Below are 20,666 nucleotides of genomic sequence, written 5' to 3'. Positions count from 1 at the left end.
ATGTGTCATCTTTAACTTTATGCCTTTTGGAAGTCAGTTCATCTTTTACTCGTTTAGCTATTCACAGTAAAAGAAATTTTGACCAGGGGTGCCCAAGCTTTTTCATGCCACTGTATATGTCCAGGCATAAATTATTAAAATATTTCTTGAGTCACAATGTGTCATATTACAATCCAGTGAGTGGTTGTGAATCACTGAGTCAAAATGTGCTTATCTAACAGTGGCCTGGCAATAATCACATTCTGTTTTATTTTATTGAAGGTGTGGACCTTGTGTGCGAATTGCTCCGGCTTTCAATACATTGAGTTCCAAATACCCACATGCTGTTTTTCTGGAAGTTGATGTGCATCAGTGTCAGGTGAGTAGATTAAAATGCCATTGGATATTTCAGGAACTGAGTAATTCAGGTGCTTTGACCTTGAATTCTGATCTTTCTAACCTATGTGCCTTCCAATCTCTAGTTGCTGGTGTCCTGGAATGTAAATTTCCCCCCTCCCCCTTCCCTCTTCTATTCCCCACTCTAGCCTCCTTTTTCTTCTCCTCACCGGCCCCTGGTCCTCTTCCCTTTTCCCTTTCTCCCATGGCCCAGAATCGCTTGAATTAACGCTTTCTTTTTTGCCTTTCAGTATATTTATAAAATTTGAAAGTGAAGCTTAAAATTTCGGACATTGCAATAAAGTATAAATGAAATTACTATTATCAATGAAATTATGTTAGCTTTTTATGAAAATAAAAAGCCCAGAACAAACTGTTTATAATTTAATGCTAAATTAGAATGGACTGTTACAATTAGTAATTATTTAAGACGAGTCTTTTTCCTAATGACTGCAGTGGTATTGAAAGCACTAAATAAGCTCATTAATTCTCGGATCCTGTACATATCACAAATGATAGATTACTGAAAATCATAAACATGAGATTCTACAGATGCTGGAAATCCAGAGCAACATGCACAAAATGCTGGAGGAACTGAGTTGCTCTGATAAATTGCTGTGATTCCTTTTTCAAAGGAATGTTGACAAATGTCATACAAGGACAAATATTCAAGCAGTTACAATTTAATCATGGCTTTCAATTGCATTGTATGCTTCAAGTCTCTTACTTGACTCATCTCTTTGCCCTGCAGTGCCTTTCCATCATTTGCAGAGCACAAGTCAAAAGTGAGTTGTGAGTACAATTCCAGTATCAGTTAAGGTTAACGCCATTCCAAGTACAGCAATGTCTTGCTTGGTACCCTATCCATCAGCTAAAGCGTTCACTCCTACAACTGGTGAGCTGCGGCTGTGTGTCATCTATAAAATGCATTATATTGTAGTTGCCCATCAAGACTTCTTCAATAGCATCTCTTTAAACTAGTGGCTTCTGCAGTTTAGAAGAACAAATAGTAAAGACACACAGAGAGATCACCATTTGCAAGTTTCATTCTAAGTTGCTCTTCAGCTTTACTTGGAAAGGTAATCAATGTTCTTTTATCATTGGGTCATGGCTAGCAATGCTGTTAGAGCACTCTCCATAATGACTACTACATTTTGAGTTTGATTGGGTTTGGACAATAAACCCAGACTTTTCCAAGGTTCTAACTGTGAGTAGATACCAAAGTGCTATTTGTGATCAGAGGTGAAATCATAGGTTTTGAGGTGAAAATATAAAAGAAACAGTAAAGTGCAGTAAGGAAATATGATAATTATAAATGATTTTAAACATGCCAGAAGAAGGTGTGTTGTTATTGAATTGAAAGTTCGAAAAGGCAGCGGGGGAAAAAATTTGTAGAAGTTGAAATCGTATCTTTTCTGATTTAATGAACATGCAAATTCTGTATTTTTAATGCTGGAGTTCAGATTGGGGTGGACCAACAGATGGAACGTCAAGAAAAATCAAATGTTGTGATGGAAGTTTGAGATGTACTTGTATGTATGCCAGGTGTTGGTAATCCACTTGTAGAGTCTGTAATTCCACTAAGAATTTTATAATTCAATTACTGCTTCAGCTAAAATTCTGTTCTCTCTTCAATGCCACCAATGCATATATTTTTCACCATCAAACAGAATCTTTAGTAGTCTGCATTTTAGTTTTGATTTAAATTGAGTTTGGAATTTTGTACTTTGCATGTTATTAACTGGCCTTATAACTTTCTTTCAGCAAACTGCAACAGCCAATAACATCACAGCAACACCATCTTTTTTGTTCTTCCGAAATAAAGTGAAAATCGACCAGCTTCATGGAGCAGACGCTAGTGGATTAGAAGAGAAAATTAAGCAGCATCTAGAAAATGATCCTGGAATTGAAGATTTGGACATTCCAAGAGGATATGTATGTAATATCTTGTGAACCAGAAATAACATTTTTAAGGCATTACATAATGTAGATTTGCACTTGTATAATGCTTTTTGTGGTTTCATATCATCCCAGAATGTTTTTTAAAGTGTTGTTTCTACTCCTCTCTTTCTCCCCCACCCCCCCCCCCCCACCCCCCACCGCCCCACGTTATGGGGAACGTAACTTTGGGAAAGCAGCACCAACCCATCTTTGGGATGTGAGAGTAAACTGGAGCATGTGTTGGAAACCTTACGGTTCTGCAGCAGAGAATGATTCCTATCTTTTATAAAGAAGTGTTGCCTTTGAAAGTGGAAGATGAATTTTTTGCTGTTGTGTCTAAAATAAGAAACTCTTTGAAAATCACAAAACTCTAGTTACACCCTCTCAATCTTTTTATTTATTTATTGAGATACTGTGCAGAATAGGCCCTTCCAGCCCTTTGAGTCATGTTGCCCAGCAGCCCTTGATTTAACCTCAGCTGAATTACAGGATGATTGGCAATGACCAATTAATTTAAACGATGTGTCTTTGGACTGTGGGAGGAAACCAAAGCACTGTGAGAAAATCCACGCATTCCAAATGATGTTGGAATTGAACTCTTAAACCCTGATGTCCCAAGCTACATAGCATGATGCTAACTGCTACACTACCGTGGCACCCTATCTCGTGTCTGAGACTTTACAACTGCACTGACGAAATCAAGTACAGTGCAGGTTGAGATGTAGAAACTAGAAGGTATGTGACAATGCTTTGGTGTCGAAGGACCATAATTTCAACTTGAGTCCATTAAATTTGTGGCATGGATAAGTGTGTAGCAATTATCTTTATAGTCAAGAGGTATAAATGCTTCAGTGTATTTTCCAGCTGAAGTTCTCAGTGCGGTGCAGGAAACAAGATGCTTTATGATTCAATGCTCGTATCAGTGTCAATATAATGAGTACTTTTAAATTGCTGTGTATCCCATTAATAGTTATGTGTGTAATGGCATGGGTGTTACGATTAGCCTCTGAATCACGGGTTATTAATTAGGCTGTCTAATTTTGAATCGAAGAACTAAGTTAACATGTCTGGGTTTTGAAAAGACTGTTGCAGAAGGTCACCAAAGCATACTTGGGATTGGAGGATTAAAGAAATTAAAGAAGTCAGGATTATTGTTTTGACTCGTGAAGGGGAAAGGAAAGATTTAATAGAGTTGCTCCAGATCATTAGCATGGATAAAGAAAAGCTGCTTCCATTACCCAACTGCCAATTAAAGTAAGTAACAAAAAACAGTGAATTGGGAACCTTTTAGAATGAATTGTTAGAATTATGAGTGCATGGAAAAAGAGAGAATAGTTAGCAGTAACTTTCAAAAAGTAATTCAGTATGTGTGGGGAAAAGCAGAGAACTGGAACTAATTGTTTGACTCTTTGAGGAATTCTTTCTTGTGTATGATTTGTGATAGAGTCCAGTCTTACTTGCATCTTATCTAATAATGTTTCCATCTGAATTCAGGAACATTTTGAGAGAAGTATACCATTAGTGTCTCCCAGAGTTTGGTATCATCCGAGCCATAGGCACTGCAGTTGCATTCCTGCTGATATCTGCGACTGGCATAGTAGATCACAGGTTTCCTTCTGCCCTACATCATTCCATGAATATACTGTGTGTGCTTAAATTTATGGAGTGAGACTCAAATGTGAGTGTACAATCACAAAATCAAGGCTTTCACCCACTTTCATTTGGTCAGGATGTACTTGAATGCTTTGGAAAATAACCCAGTATTGATTAAGTGCATTTCTTTTAGACATCCAGTTTTCATTATTTGCAGTTAGCCAAAAGCTGCTTAGTAACTTAGAATTCTTCTTAATCTGTTTTAAAATAATGAAGTTAATTAATGAACTGTTAGTCTTATAGTTAATTATCCCAAGGGCATGGTTAGATAAATGTGTATGGGAAGGATTTTTAATGCTATCCCTAAGTGAACTGTCCAGATAACCCAAGGGAGAAATCTTCTGGAGAAAACATCATTTGGGATGCTACTGTTTCTGGCAAAAGCAAAACTCATGGTTTCAGTTCTGAAGTATTCTAGCCTGAAAATGAGTAAGGATTGTTTTTAGACTGTTCTGCTAATCTGTGCATTGGACCAGACTGTTCTGCTTATACAGAATCAGAATCAGGTTTAATCTGACCAGCATATGTCTTGAAATTTGTTGTTTTGTGCCAGCAGTGCATTGCAATACATAGTAATAAAAACTACAAATTATAAGTATAAATAAATTAAATAAGTAGTGCAAAAATCATTAAGCATATGTAAAATTAAATAAATTTAGTAGTGTGAAAATGCATCACCTGTGCATTAGAGCCAGAGATGAATATCTTGGACTCTTGGAAGTGCACAGTTGGTAAAGGGTGGATAAACATTTAAAACGAAGTGATAATAGTCCTTACTGTTTTTTTTTATTTAAAAGCTGCAAGCTTTAAATAGTTAGAATTTGAGTAGCTTCAGAATTTTCAAATATGCTATAGATGTTTGGTGACATTAAATCAATACCATACAAAGTTTAAATGTATAGTTAAAATTTACTGAGATTTTTCTTTTTTGGATTCTTCATCATACCTCAATCCCAGTGCCTGGAATGAATATATTGTTATTTATTTATTAAGATGCTGCGTGGATTAGGTCCTTCCAGCACTTCAAGCTGCACTGCCCAACAACCCCGATTTAACCCTTGCCTAATCATGGGACAATTTACAATGACCAATTAACTTACTAACCGATACATCTTTGGACTGTAGGAGGAAACCAGAGCACCCTGGGAAAACCCACTCCTGATCTTCCTTTGCGCTACCCTTGCTTTTCCTGCATACGTTTGATCTTGCAATCTGTGATCACTCAATATAAACTGGAGGTATTTACTCAGTGAAATTAATCTAATTTCTTAATGTCTTGTTTTTCAGATGGATCTGATGCCATTTATAAATAAGGCTGGCTGTGAATGTCTTAATGAAAGTGACGAATATGGATTTGATAACTGTCTACAGAAAGACACAACTTATTTGGAATCTGATTGTGATGAACAAGTATGGAGTTTTATATTTTCAATAAGTGTTTGTATTTTCTGGTAAAATATTTTAACTCATGATTTTGCATACTCCAGATTGAACGTTGCCCCCTTGCAAAACTCCATGGAGAAATATCTTCTCCGTTCAGTGAAAGATTAATTGTTTCCGCTGCATATTGATGTATTTAAAAAAAAAAAGCATCCAGGTTCAGTCAGGTTGACTGTAAAGTTTATGAAGTTATAATATTGAAACTTTTCTGAAAAATGTTGGACGAAATTTTGTTGGGAAATGTTGTCAGTTTGGGAGTTCAATCATTGACAATCCTGAACTTAGATCTCAATCAGTGTATCTGATAGTACAGTAAGCATAGAGAGTACATCCCAGAAAAGATGGTGACCAAAAGCCAAGTATTTTCATGCACTTTTTCAGCAAAGGCAGTGCTTTGTTCTTGTTTGCATGGGAGCTATGTGGTATTAAAAGTAACCAGCCCATAGCAGATTAAAAGGGGTAACAGCAGGGCAGGGGCTATCCTGACAATTGGATTGAGCCCAAAGATAGTAATTTTTAGGGGAAAATGTACATTGAACACTGTTCTCAAGTTAAAGGCTGTGCCAGTCCCACCAGAGCCAGATGCACCATTGACCCAACTGTCACAGATAATTAAATATCGCTTGGAAAAACCATCAAATGAAAGGACCCTGCTAATAACTTTTTAAAAGATCTATTTGGAAATGTTTCCTGCATATTGGTGGACAGGTCAAATTTGTTTTGCAATCAAGGAAGCTGTGATTATTGTGATCATTACAATAATCATTGTAATTGATGAAAATTCTTCTTTTTAAGGAAGAGTTGATGAGTGTGTGTAATTCCCAGGCAATTAACATTTAACCCAGCTGAAGTAATGTGAAATCAGCTTGCCCAGTCCCTTTTAACCATCATAATGACTACAAGAACTATGATGCAAGTAGTGGTGGCTAGGGACATAGTGATGCTGGATGCTGCTTTCACTAGTTCTTTGTTCATACTGCGTTTGCAGAATTATACCAGTGTTCAAATATCTTAGATATATATAGTTTGGGTGCCAAACCATAGTATTGCACAGTATTGTAATAGTTTTGTGTATTGCACTGTACTACTGTTGCAAAAAAAAACAAATTTCATGACATATGTGAGTGATGATAAACCTGATTCTGATATGTGTCTGTATTGTGGACTGAGAGTGAAAAGTGGGGTAGGGAGAGGGGAATCATGGTTGGGAAAAGGGGAAGAAAGAGGGGAGGGAGTGGAAAGCATCAAAGAGATGTCCAATAAACCAATTATTTGGAATCAAGTGATCTTGCTGGGTATCTAAGGATTGGGTGTCCTTGCACCCACTCCACCCCTTACTCCTGGCACCCTTTCTCTGCCACTTGTCCCAGGTCCCTCTTGCAGCGCTCCGCCCTCACCATTCCAAACGTCCTTTGTTCCTGCCAAATTTAAAATTTCGCGCTCTGCTCCACATTGACAAATACAGTGAGTGCTATGCAAAAGGCACTTCCGCTATATATATATATATATATATATATATATATATATATATATATATATATATCTGCCTAAGACTTTTGCGCAAGAGATTTTGTACCAAAAGATTTCGGTTTCCAAATGATGAAAGCTGAATGCTTGAATGCACTGCTTCAAAGCATTTCATATAGATCCAGCACCAAGAGTGTAGAATATCAACCCCTTTCACCAGCGTGAAGATTTTGCAGTTGTGAGGTCAACTAAACATTTTTTTAAAAAGGTCATCTGGCATCTGTAGAACTAATGCTTCAGACTCATAATTTTTAATCAGAGCTGGTCAGTTGTGTTTTGTTTTTAAAAGAAAAGGGAAGTCTGGTTATCTGAAAGTATTGAGTTCATTTTCGAGGAGTAATGGGTGTAATTTATCAGGTTGAAAGAAGAGATGCCATTCTTGTGGAACAAAGGGGGGAAATGTAGCACTGTGGAATAGAGAAGTCACAGACAACCAGAAGCTTGTGATTACACTCGTAGGGTATTCTGCAAAATAATCACACATTCTGCATTTGTGGTGTCCAGTAAGAAATTAAATCTTACTGCAGTAACACACAAAATGCTGGAGGAGTTCAGCAGTTCAGGTGGCATCTGTGGAGAGGAATAAGCAGTGGAAGAGTGCTGGCCCAAAGCATTGACTGTTTATTCCCCATTGGAGATGTTGCCTGATCTGTGTTCCTTCAGCATTTTGTGGGTGTTTCTCTGGATTTCTAGCAATGCAGAATTTGTGTTTAAAATCTTGTAGGATAACTTTGAATGCCATGATAAGGCCAAAGAAATGGCTAGTGTTTCCTTAGTAGTCAACATTTGGAATACAATAGAGATATATTTGGTGAATCCAGTTGAATTTGAACCTTGGAAATCAGGCTGATGTCATAGTTGAACTGAAAATGTAAGAATTGTTAATATATTAATATTATACTTGAAAATGACACTTCACAGACTTAATAAAAATGACCATTATTAGTTGTTTTCAACTTTGAATTTTACGTGAACACTACCTTGTTATTTCTCTTTTGCACTATTTACTTTTTTTGTAACTTTTAATAATTGTTTTGTCTTGCACTGTACCGCTGCTACAAAAACAACAAATTCCAGAAGTGTCAGTGTTTATAAACCTGATTCTGATTTTGTACAATGTCATCTTGAGAAAATAGAAAAAGAATAGATTACTGTGGTCTAAGAAGAGGAGCAGCAGATGTTCTGAGGACAGAGTTCACTTACCTAATATGCTGATTAAAGCCATCATCTCCAAATCCGTTAGTTAACATTGGCAACAATTTTCAGCTTCCCAGCTCTTTACTTCATCCCTCCCCCTCCAGATTTCACCTATCACCTAGTGTTTCTCTCTCCCTTCTCCCCACCTTTTAAATCCACTCTTCAGTTTTTTTCTCTCCAGTCCTGCCAAAGGGTTTCAGTCCAAAACGTCGACTGAACTTTTTTCCATAGATGTTGCTTGGCCTGCTGAGTTCTTCCAGCATTTTGTGTGTGTTGCTCAGTTACAGAGAGTGAAGTTCAGACAGACAGTAAAGTCAAGTGCAAGGCCACGATGAGGTGGATTGTGAAGTTGAGTGTCCAATTCATTATACTGGGACTGTTGAGTAGCTTTTTAACAGCAGGATGGATGCTGTTCTTGAACCTGGTGGTATGTGCTTTTAGGCGTTTGTATCTTCTGCCTGATGGAAAGTGGAGAAGAGAGAATGTTTGCAGTGACCAGGGTCTTTGATTTTGCTGCTTTAGCGAGGCAGTGACAAATGTGAACAGAGTCCATAGAGGACTCTGCTCACAATTCTCTGCAGTTTCCTGCTGTCTCAGGCAGAGCAGCTGCCATATTGAATCATGGTGCATCTAGATAGAATGCTTTCTATGGTATATTGTTTAAAAAAAATAGATAATCTTCGAAAAAACTTCATTGCAAAGCCTGAAATGAAATGTAGTAATCTGCCTTGCGAAGTATTTGAGGTAGGTGGGATAGATGCCTTTACGGAGACATGAGAAAGCTGGGAGGGGATTGCTAAAAGGTATAATGAATTGTGAGGAGGCTTCGGTGGATAAGCATTGAAACGATGGATAAATTGGAGTGAATATGTTTCCGTGTTGCAATCTCAGACAATTAAACTACTTTTCTTTTTGAAATAGCTTCTTGTGACAATAGCATTTAACCAGCCAGTCAAACTTTATTCAATGAGGCTTCAGGCTCCTGAGAATGGTGAGTCATAATATTTGAATTATTTTCTTTTTGTATATATAATATCCTGTGTTGCTGTAATTAATTTGTCTTTGCTGTGATGAGTATGTACATAAGCATGACTAAACATGCTTTATAAACAGTCTTGATGGGCAGAGTGGCCTAATTCTGAAACTGTCTTATGGTTTTCTCAAACTTGCCTCAACAATGTTACTTCCCCCCCCTTCTCCTCTGATCTTTCTTGAGTTTTGCTGTGTTTAGATTTCCTATTTACACCAACATACTATCTATTTTGATCACTGTAGACTCTTTGTGGTGTCTTTATGCTCCAAAAGTAATGAATGTCAACATCCATCCAATTTCATTCCCTTCAGTTCACTAAATGCTTTCTTAGTTGCTAATGTATTTTGAGAGTTATTTTTATAATGATCATTGTTTTTTGTTATACTTGTGTGCTTAAAGTCCATGGTGCTTCCCAAAAGGGAAAATAGTGAGATGGTTATGAATTTTTTAGACTTTCTATTGACTACTTGAGGATGGCAGGATGGAGATGCGTCTCTTTCAAAGGAGGTATAAAACACTCCTTCCCTCCGCTAGCCTTCACCCTTGGGCAAGATGTAGCACCTGCTTAGCCCCCCGATCAGGGTCACATGAAGCCATGAGAGCAGGTAATGGATGGTCATATGAGCATCTGATGTATATCACAAGTCCTGCTTATGCGACCACTGATGCCAAGTAGACAATCACGAAAGAGTATTGATAATGGCTGAGGTCAGCCGTCTTGTAAAGATGCTGCCCAGAGAAAGCAATGGTAAACCACTTCTGTAGAATTTGCCAAGAACAATGATGGTCATGGATAGACCTTGATCGCCCATGTCAATACAACACGGCACATAATGATGATTGATTACTTGTACCTAGTTTTGCATCAGCATTGCACTTTCTTGTACCTTTTGTAAACCATTAAGAGAAGTCTTGATCAATGCCAAGAGCTAGTCAAGTAATTCATAATAAAAGTATTTAATATTTTTGAACTCCCAGGCCGTGGACCCAAGTTTGTAAAAATATTCACCAATCTGCCACGTTCATTTGATTTTGATGATGCGGAAAGAAGTGAACCAACTCAAACCCTGGAGTTAACGCCAGATGATGTTAAAGAAGATGGAGTTGTCCCACTACGCTACGTCAAATTTCAGAATATTAATAGTGTAACAGTAAGTTAGAAATGTCCATTGAATATGTGGTCACACTTATCTTTCTGAGTATTAAAGGAATAGGCTAAACACTACTATTGATGTCTTGTGGGCCGAAGAGCCTGTACTATGCTAAACTGACTATTAAATGAGAAATAGTTTTCTTTAAAGAGCAGAATTAATGTCTGTACGGAGATGAAAATGATGCCAGAAAGTGTATAATGAAGAACATCACAATATGTAGGCCTGATCTTGCTGGGTTGGGTCATTTTACATTTTCTACCAAATGCACTCCAGCTGAACAGGAAATAGAACTGAAAACTCTGTGATATGGGCAGCAGTAATTGGGGGCCTGAGTCAGTGTCTGGGTAAACGGTGTCCTTAACTGAATAACATTGAAGGAGTTAGAGGGGTGAACTAGATTCAAATTGGACACAAATCAAGTTCAAGTGTATTGTCATCTGACTCTACATGCTACAACCAAACGAAGCGATGTTCCTCCAGACCACGCTGCACCCACAAAACAAATATTACACAACACATAAGATAAGATTACCATAAATAAGTTAATAAAATATTCAAATTGCATGCAGTGCATAGCACTGTTAAGCAGTACATATCTCGCTGTCCTAATGCAAATAATGTTGCATGGAGAGACCATAAGACTTAAGAGCAGAATTGGGCCATTCAACCCATCAAGTTTGCTCTGCCATTCTGTCATGGCTGATCCATTATTACACTCAACCCCATTCTCCTGCCTTCTCCCCATGACCTTTGACACCCTGACTAATCAAGAACCAATCAATCTCCACTGTAAGTACACCCAATGACTTGGCCTCCTCAGCTGTCTGTGGCAATGAATTCCAGAGATTCACTGAAAGAGAGAGAGAAACAAAAACTTACAAACAAAAATAGAATCAGTTATTTTAAAATCTCCCCAATAGTTCACTGAAGGAAAAATACTGCTTTTAAATTATTTGTATTTGCAGACAATTTGATTGGCAGTTATATTGCTTAAAGAGTGCTTCTGTGATTGCTGTATTTGGAGGCATTACCAAATCCAGCAAGTTGTGAAAAAGTAAGTTAAGAGTGGGTCATTAAATGCGTGAAGCATAAGGTATTGTGCAGCAGCTTAATTGACCAGTTTCTGGTCATTTACATTCTGAAGTTTTACTACTCCAACCTCTTTGGCTAGTTTGCGCATTTACTAGCAAAAAAATAAACAGTACTTAGATTTTCAGAAGGCTTTTGCTCAGGTCTGGCACAATGGCATGTAGCATAGCAGTTAATAAAATGCTATTACAGTGCCAGTGAACCAAGATCAATTCTGTCTGTAAAGAGTTTAAACGTTCTGCCTGTGACTGTATGGGTTTCCTCAGGATTCCCACATTTCAAAGACTTGTGGATTAAGGTTAGTATTGAGGGAAATGGATATAGTCAGGGGGAAAAGGACCTGAGATAGAAAAACACCCACAGTCTTCATGACTGCTAACACTTCAGTGTTCTATGTGTTCTAGAAGCGCATGTCAATCACAGAGTATCATTTCTTCTACTTTTGGAAATAATTATATTAAGATAACTTCAAAGAAGAGTTACAGCCTTACATTACCATGTCAAATGCTTTTTCTTCCTTGCCTCTGTTTCCTCTCTGATTGCTACCATCAAGGAGGAGGTACAGGAGCCTGAAGGCACATACTCAATGATTCAGGAATAGCTTCTTCTCTTCTGCCATCAGATTTCTGAATGAGTATTGATCCCATAAACACTACCTCACTACATTTTTTCTTTTTTGCACGACTTATTTAGTTTTTAAAATTAAATATATACTTTAATTTATTTTTATTATTCTGTATTATACTGCTGCTGTATAACAACAAATTTCTTGACATAGGCCAGTGATATTAAACCTGATTCTGTTTCATTGAGCCACTTTTGCTGTAGTTATCAAAACTGCATTGCAAGCTGAGGGGGTGCTGTTTTTCTACAGGGATTGAACATGAGTATAGGTTGCACAAAATGGGTCAGAAACTGCTTAAGGAGATTCAAGAAAGTGAAGAGCAATGTACATGTGACTAGGCAGCATAGACAGTGAACTGTTTGTGTACTTTGGTTAAATCTGCTATCCTTTGCTTTGATTTACAGCTTTTTATCAAATCGAACCAAGGCGATGAGGACACCACAAGAATTAACTATCTTGCATTTATTGGAACTCCTGTGCAAACCACAAATATGTTGGACTTCAGGCGGGTGAGTTACACCAGTAACTTCAATTTTCATGTCTCGACTGATAGCTGATCAATTTAGCAGACTTCATTTACTGGTTGCTTGCTAATTAGATGAAGTACTCAGGGCTGACCATTTCCCTGTTTCTGGCTACAGAACATTTATTCCATTGTGCAAGAACAAAGGTGATTCAAGTCTAAAATAAAACATGCAAGTGGCTTAAGACCATAAGGTATAGGAGTGGAATTGGGCTATTTGGCCCATCGAGTCTGCTGTGCCATTTCATCATTGCTGATCCATTTCCCTCTCAGCCCCAATCTCCTGCCTTCTCCCCTATCCCTTCATGCCCTGACTAATCAAGAATCTTATCAACTTCTGCCTTAAATATACTCAATGACTTGGCCTCCACAGCTGCCTGTGGCAACAAATTCTACAGATTCACCTCTGGCTAAAGAAATTCCTCCTCATCTCCATTCTATTCTGAAGCTGTGTCCTTTTACTTGATAGAGGTGTACTAGATGATAAGAGGCATAGACTAAATGGATAGCCAAAGACTTTTTCCTCAGGGAAGAAATGGCTAATAGGAGGGTGCATAATTTTAAGGTGATTAGAGGAAAATATAGGGGGGATGTCAGAGGTAGGTGTTTTTTTTATACACAGGGTGGTGTGTGCGTGGAACATGCTGCTCGGGGTGGTGGTAGAGGCAAATACATTGCGGGTATTTTAAGAAACTCTTAGGCACATGGGTGATAGAAAAATGGAGGGCTAAGTAGGAGGGAAGGGTTAGATTGATCTTAGAGTAGGTTGAAAGGTCAGCCCAACATCGTGGGCTAAAGGGCCTGTACTGTGCTGTTATATTCTATAACCAGGGAGAAAATGCAAGAAGAAAGGTGATTCAAGTCCAAAGTAATAACATGACCAGGGAGAGAGTAGATACTGTCAATGTTCAGTGTGGTTATTTTGACTGGTGTGAGCGGAGATGAGTAAGTTCTTAATTGAAGTATGTTTTGAAGACTAACAAGGAAATTATGGTCCAGTGAGCCTTGCATCAGTGGTAGGGAAAACACTGGAGAATACTATAAAAATAGCATCAACTTGCATTTGGAAAAGCATAGAAAAATTAGGCATACTTAACATGACTTAGTAAGACATGATCTCGCCCACACAAACTTGACTAGTTTTTTGGGGAAGTGATGAAGATGACTGAGCACATGGCAGTAGAAGTTGTATAGATGGACTTGGTTTCAAACCAGGTTTCAGGCAAGTCCCTAATCCAGAATATAAAAGCACATGGAATCCTGTTAGGTTAGGTACGGAATTGGCTTGATCATAAAAGACAGGGGTGTTACTGCATTTTGAGGACTGGCCTGTGGTATTTTCCTAGAACCCCTGTCATTTGTGATATGTACAAAATAGGTGGGATGACTGGTACGCTTACAGTCGATGGAAAAATTGACAGAATTGTGGTTAGTGTGGAAGGTTGTCAAAGAGTTCAGCAGTTAATTAGTTTATACCATTCAAATCATATGTACATTGAGGCATTACAAAGGGCAAATAATATTATATTCTGCATTGTTACATCTACATGGTCAGTACAGTGCAAGTAAACAGATGAAATGCCAGGGCCATGATGGGGCAATTGGAAATGTGGGCAGGCAGATGGAGTTTAATCTGTACAGTATGAGATGTTGCTTTAAGGGCAATCAAATGCAAGAGGAAAGTATAAACGGCAGCACCCTTGGGAGCAACAATACATAGAAGGATCGTACGGTGCAGGTTCATATCTCCCTGAACATGGCAATACAAGTAAAGGGTGGTAACAGTGGTGGACAGCATACCTGCCTTCATCAGTCAGGGCTTTGAGTCATGTCACAGCTGTATACAATTTTGATTAGGCCACATTTGGATATTGTGTGTAGGTGTGATTGCTCTGTTTTGAGAGGTGAATTGATAGAGGAGCATAAGGTAATAACAGACATTGATAGAAGTGAACTGCCAACACTTTTTTCCCCAGAGTAGAACTGGCTAATATGAGAGGGCATAATTTTGAGGTGATAGGAAAGTTTGGGGGGATGTCAGAGGTAGGTTTTTACATAGAGAGCTGCAAGTGAATGGAATGCACTGCAAGTGGGGTGGTAAAGGCATACATCAGGGGCATTTAAGAGACTTAGATAGGCACATGAATGAAAGAAAAATGGTGGTCTATGTGAGAGGGAAGTGTTAGATTGAATATGGAGTAGGTTATAAGGTCAGGCCAACATTGTGGGCCAAGGGCCTGTACTGTATGATTCTGTTCTGTTTCAGCAGGAAGGATACTGAGTCTTTGGAGAGAGCACAGAAAACATTCACAGGAAAGGGCAGGGACCTTAGGCACAGAAAGCCAGTGGTATATGTACATAATAATTCACTGAAAGAGGCGACACAAGTAGTCAGGGTGATGGGATTGCGTTCATCAGTCAAGCCATTGAGTACAGGAGTTGGTATGTCATATTACAGATGTGCACACGTTATTTTGTTAGGCCACAGTTGGGGTTACATGCAGTTCTGGCCACCTGAGGGGAGATTAGATTCCTGGAGTTGGGGCAGCTGAGGGATATTCTTGTGTGATTTTTATAAAACTGTAAGAGATATGAATAGGGTAGATGGTCTTTTATCCCCTAAGTAGTTGAGCCTAAAACTAGAGGGCATAGATTTAGGATGACTGAAAAGATTTATGTAAGGAGTAAACATTAAGTTTGGCCGGTATGATGATTCATGGGAGTTCTTTTTCGCTTTGTGAATTGTCTTGAATGCACAGTCTTGGCTAAAATGTTGACATTCCTGGATTACATTTTTCACATTTTTTCTCCAATTATTTCATAGATTGCTGGAAAGAAAGGAGAAAGCCACTAACTGATTGAAGGGCAAAACAGGGTATGCATCGATAGGACAACGCTCAGCCAATATTGTACTTTCAGGATCCTTGCAATATCATCAACACCATGACTCGATTTGGTTCTCTTGCTTCCAGACATGAAAGCAAATCATTGGGTTCAAATATTTTGTGGATTATTCTTGAATGTAATAAACTGGTTTAATTATTCTTGGCAAATGGGAAAATCATCCTGAAGGTCTCATTGGATTGCACCTGGAAGTTAGAGTTGTGCACTTAGCCTTGCTGTAACTAGCCAGCCTAAACGTGGTGATTCTTTTCAGATCTTCACATGGATTCCGGTGGGTGAGCAGGTAGCTGTTCCTCTAAATTTATGAAATAATAAAATGATTGCATTTGCTGTCTGTCGACTCTAATGCTAACAGTGTTGAATAATTAAAATAATGTTTACCTAATAGTGACAACTGTGATTTTTTTTTAAAAGTCAACAGCAGATACAATTAAAGAAAGATTTGGATATTGGCTTAATTCGTCAGATTATTAACTTTTTATACTAGGTCTAGTTCAAATTTGATCTGGCTAGCCTTAAACCACTTCTGTCTTTCAATCTTATGAAAATGTTAAGTGCCTCTTAGCCTTGCGATTTCATCAGAAAGATGTTAAAGCATATGACTTTGTCACTTAAGTTGAATGATTCTAATTATAATTTGCATTGGTCCACTTGTAATTCAGTGGCAAAGCGTGGAATCAGACCTCACCTACCACCCTGACCACCTGGATTTAAGTTTCACTGCATACTCCTGATCTTATCTAATTCTCCAGTTTTGTGTGGCAAAAGTACTGTGTTTTCAAGTGTGCTGTGGATATTGAAGCTCTGTCTGCCTCTGTCTCAGAAGAGACAGAGGAGCCTGGGGATTAAGCCCAGCATCTTGTCCAATATTTAACCTGCAATCAGCCTCACTGATGATAGGACCTTTGTCACATTGCTGTACATGGGAGCTTGGGTGTTCAAATTCACTAAACTGCAACAGTAAGTTTTAGAGCTGTTATTTAAAGCACAGGGAAATTACTGCATTTCATTTGTATGTTAATTGGACTTTTAACAGCAAGAATTAATAAAGACTAGTAACAGCAAGAAAACACCCTTTTTTTAAAAAAAAAGATTAAAAACTGATTTTTTGGGGTATGCTTTCCATGTTGTGAAGAGCAATCTACCTTCTTTTGTGAATGCTAACTGCACCAGAAGGTTCAGTGCTGTCCTAAAACTTGAGTGCTCGGAAGTCACCTTAAACAAGGCTCCTGTGTAGTCCTAAACACCTAATATCTTTAACCTGTCCTGATGGAAGTGAAATTGACATTTTGCTGCTCTGTACAACATGTAAAACAAAATGATTATTATCAAATTAAATTCTTACAACTAAGATTTGAAGATGTACCAGGCATTTTTCAATTATTGAACAGTTAATCCACAAGTTAGTGTTTGTCGGATGATTGTTTTGTTTTAGCAGAATTTGTCTCATAACCTGGGATTTTGCCATAGTTGGGGTGCAATGTTAAATATCAGTTTTAAGGATGATGCAGCCGGAGTCAGAGAAATTTTACCTGGAAGCTCTGTCAGAGTATAATCAAATGTTTAAATTATGGGTCACTTGTGGTTCCTGTGGATATAGGAATGGGAATTGGTGGGGGGGGGGGGGTGGGCAGCAGGGAATACAATGTTCTGAGTTGTATGTCAGTAGAAGTTGTGGAGAGGTCAATGATAAACCCTTGCAACACACACTAAATGCTGGAGGAACTCAGCAGGCCGGACTGCTGGACCTGCTGAGTTCCTCCAGCATTTTGAGTGTGTTGCTTTGGATTTCCAGCATTTGCAGATTTTTCTCATGTTAATGATAAGCCCCTGGAGGGCTTTGAACACAAGGAGGTGATGGTTAAATAAAGATTAGATTTATTTGTCTCTGTTACTTCAAAACATAAATTGCAATGCATCGTTTACATCGACAACCATCACAGTCTGAGGATGTTTTGGGGACAGTCCGCATGTGTTGCCATGCTTCTGCTGGCAACTTAGAATGCCCACAACTTACCAACTCTAACCTATATGCTTTGGAATGGTGGTGAAAACTGGGGTACCCAAAGGTAACTCTCGAGGTAATGGGAAGAGTGTATACATTCCTTCTAGACAGTGGTGGGTGTGAACCCTGACTGCTGGCACTGTTACAGTGTTATGCTACCAGCTATGCTACTGTGCCAACCTGTATACGCGGCAGTGTAGCGATTAGTGTAATGCTATTACGGCCTCGGTAAATGCAGTTAAAATCTGCCACTATCTCAAAAGAAATTTCTACATTTTCCCTGTGACCATGCAGTTTTCCTCTGGGTGTTCCAGTTTCCTCTCGTATTCCAAAGATGTACAGGTTAATAGAGTAATTCGTCACATGGGTGTAATTGGGTGGCGGGGGTTAATTGAGCTGAGCAGGTCTGTTACTATGCGGTATCTCTGCATTATTAGAGGAAGTAAAATAATTAAAGGTGAAGTGTTTTCCATTAGACTATTTGAAATATTGTTCGTGTATTAATGTTTAATAATGCATGTAAAATGGCAATTTACTTGCAATTAGATTTTTTTTCGCTTGTCAGCCTTAGTATCAACATTTCAAATGTACTTCATGTACCATAAAGTACTTGAGGGCATTGAAGTCTTGAAAGATTGCATTTTTTTGCTTGAAAATTCATTGATGCAGATACCTCAGAATTACAGTCTAGAAGCTGTGCTTTTCCCTACCAATGTTTCCATGCTCAGTCAGTTATCAGAATGTAGAAGCCATATCATTAACGCACAAACACATGAGTTTCTGCAGATGCTGGAAATCCAAAGCAATACACACAAAATGCTGGAAGAATTCCTCATGTCAGTTAGCATCTATTATAAAAAATATAACAAACTCAATATTTTGGGCTGAGAACCTTCATCAGGACTGGAAAGGAATGGAGAAGAAGCCAGAATAAGAAGGTGGGGGGAGCAAACAGGGGAATACACTGACAGGTGATAGGTGGGGGGAGGGGTGAAGTCAGATGCTGGGAATTGATAAAGTGGAAGAGATGATGACCTGAAGAAGCAGTCTGAAGACTTATCTGTGGAAGGGAAGGAGAAAGTGATGGGCAGGTGAGTGTGTGTATATTTATATAGACACACATACCAGCACATTACTGGAAGTTAGACATTTTTTTAAAGCTATCTTAAGATTACAACCTCCCATTCAGCAGCATTGCTTCACTGAAGCGCAGTTGTAGAAATCTTGATCGTTTATTACAAAACATCATCTAATGTTAACAGCAGCAGAATTCAGAGTAAATAGTTTTGATTGTGGCGGCAAAGTGAAAGAATGTCAGTTCTTGTGGATAGATCATTTTTAGCCCAAGGTGCTTCCTCCTGCCTATCTTCATCTCTTATCCAATTTAGAAGCCTGTCTCCATATCACTTCATATCATATCTAAAAATCTATGGATCTACAAATCAAACCTATTGAATGTTGAAAGGCCTTGATAGAGTGGCTGCGGAGAGGATGTTTCTTATGGTACGAGTCTCTAAGACCAGAGAACACAGCCTCACAATAAAGGGGCATTGTTTTAGAATGGAGAAGAGGAATTTCTTTAGCCAGAGAGTGGTAAATCTGTGGAATTCTTTGTCACAGGCAGCTGTAGAGGCCAAGTCATTATACATATTTAAGGCACAAGTTGATAGATTCTTGATTGGTCAGTGCTTGAGGGGTCGGCATGGCTTCCTCAAGGGGAAAATCTTGCCTGGCAGATAAATTGAAATTTTTTGAAGAAATAACAAGCAGGATAGACAAAAGAGAATTGGTTGATGTCGTGTACTTGGATTTTCTGAAGACTTTTGACAAGGTGCCACACATGAAGCTGCTTAACAAGCTATGAGCCCGTAGTATTACAGGGAGGATTCTAGCATGATTAAAACACTGGCTGATTGGCAGGAGATAAAGAGTGGGAATAAAGGGAGCCTCTTCTGGTTGGCAGCCAGTGACTAGTGGTGTCCCACAGGGATCTGTGTTGGGACCAATTCTTTTTACGTTATATGTTGATGAATTGATGGCTTTATTGCAAAGTTTGCAGACGATATGAAGCTAGCTGGAGGGGCAGGTAGTTCTGAGGAAGTAGAGAGGTTACAGAAGGACTTAGATTTGGAGAATTGGCAAAGAAATGGTTGATGGAATACAGTGTTGGGAAGTGTGTGGTCATGCACTTTGGTAGAAGAAGTGAAAGGGTTGACTATTTCTAAATGGAGAGAAAATAAAAAAAACAGGTGCAAAGGGACTTGAGTCCTTGTGCAGGACTTTCTAAAGGTTAATTTGCTGGCTGAGTCTGGTAAGGAAGGCAAATGCAATATTGGCATTCATTTTAAAAGGACTAGAAAAAAGCAAGGATGTAATGTTGAGACTATAAAGCACTGGTGAGGCATTGGAGTATTGTGAGCAGTTTTGTGCTCCTTAGGATGTGCTGAAACTGGAGAGGGTACAAAGGAGGTTAACGGAAATAATTCTAGTATTGAATGGCTTGTCATATGAAGAAAGTGTGATGGCTCTGGGTCTGTTTTCACTAGAACGAAGGGTGACCTCATTGAAACGTATCAAATGGTGAATTGCCTTGATAGAGTGGATATGGAGAGGATGTTTCCTGTGGTGGAAGAGTCTAAGACTAGAGGACATTCTCAGAATAGAAGGGTGCCTTTTTAGAACAGAGAGAAGGAATTTCTTTATTTGAGGGGTGGTGAAGCTGAAATTCTTTGCCACAGACAGCTGTGGAGACCAAATCTTTATGTATATTTAAGGTAGTGGTTGATGGATTCTTGATTGGTCAGGGCATGAAGGAATATGGGGAGAAGGCAGGAGATTGGGGCTGAGAGGAAAAATGAATCACCCGTGAAGAAAGCCAAGTGGCTTCCATGACCACTGAGGTAATTCCAAAAAATATTCAAACATCTGGGTAAGGAATTTCCTCCTCTCAAACATCTATCCTTTCAATTGTGAAAATGATTAATACAAGTGAGCGTAGTTTTAAGGTGGTTGGAGAAGGGTATAGGTGTGTCAGAGGCAAGTTTTTTTAAAACATACTGTGTGGTGGTAGAGGCAGATAAATTAAGGACATGTAAGAAACCCTTGGGAACATGGATGATGGAAAAAATGGAGGGCTCTGTAGGAGGGATGGGTTAGATTGATCTTGGAGTATGTTCTTGAATAGTAACTGTCAAATTGAA

At 38.6% G+C, this 20,666-nt stretch overlaps 1 protein-coding gene across 1 annotated transcript in view; it reads left to right on the top strand.

Moving 5' to 3' along the window:
- txnl1 (thioredoxin-like 1) overlaps positions 1-16,820 on the top strand; it is a 35,777-nt gene extending 18,957 nt beyond the window's left edge. The window contains exons 2-8 of the mRNA XM_072252234.1: positions 262-358; positions 2,140-2,310; positions 5,257-5,379; positions 9,055-9,124; positions 10,145-10,317; positions 12,439-12,543; positions 15,382-16,820. Of these exons, the coding sequence (XP_072108335.1) occupies positions 262-358; positions 2,140-2,310; positions 5,257-5,379; positions 9,055-9,124; positions 10,145-10,317; positions 12,439-12,543; positions 15,382-15,411 (769 nt within the window). The 3' untranslated portion in view covers positions 15,412-16,820. The remainder of the gene's footprint in view (positions 1-261; positions 359-2,139; positions 2,311-5,256; positions 5,380-9,054; positions 9,125-10,144; positions 10,318-12,438; positions 12,544-15,381) is intronic.
- The last annotated feature ends 3,846 nt before the right edge of the window (positions 16,821-20,666 follow it).

Source organism: Mobula birostris, chromosome 3 (genome assembly GCF_030028105.1).
Source record: "Mobula birostris isolate sMobBir1 chromosome 3, sMobBir1.hap1, whole genome shotgun sequence".
Classification (NCBI taxonomy): domain Eukaryota; kingdom Metazoa; phylum Chordata; class Chondrichthyes; order Myliobatiformes; family Myliobatidae; genus Mobula; species Mobula birostris.
The sequence above is the reverse complement of the archived record's forward strand: the minus strand, read 5'-3'. Positions and strand labels throughout refer to the sequence as shown.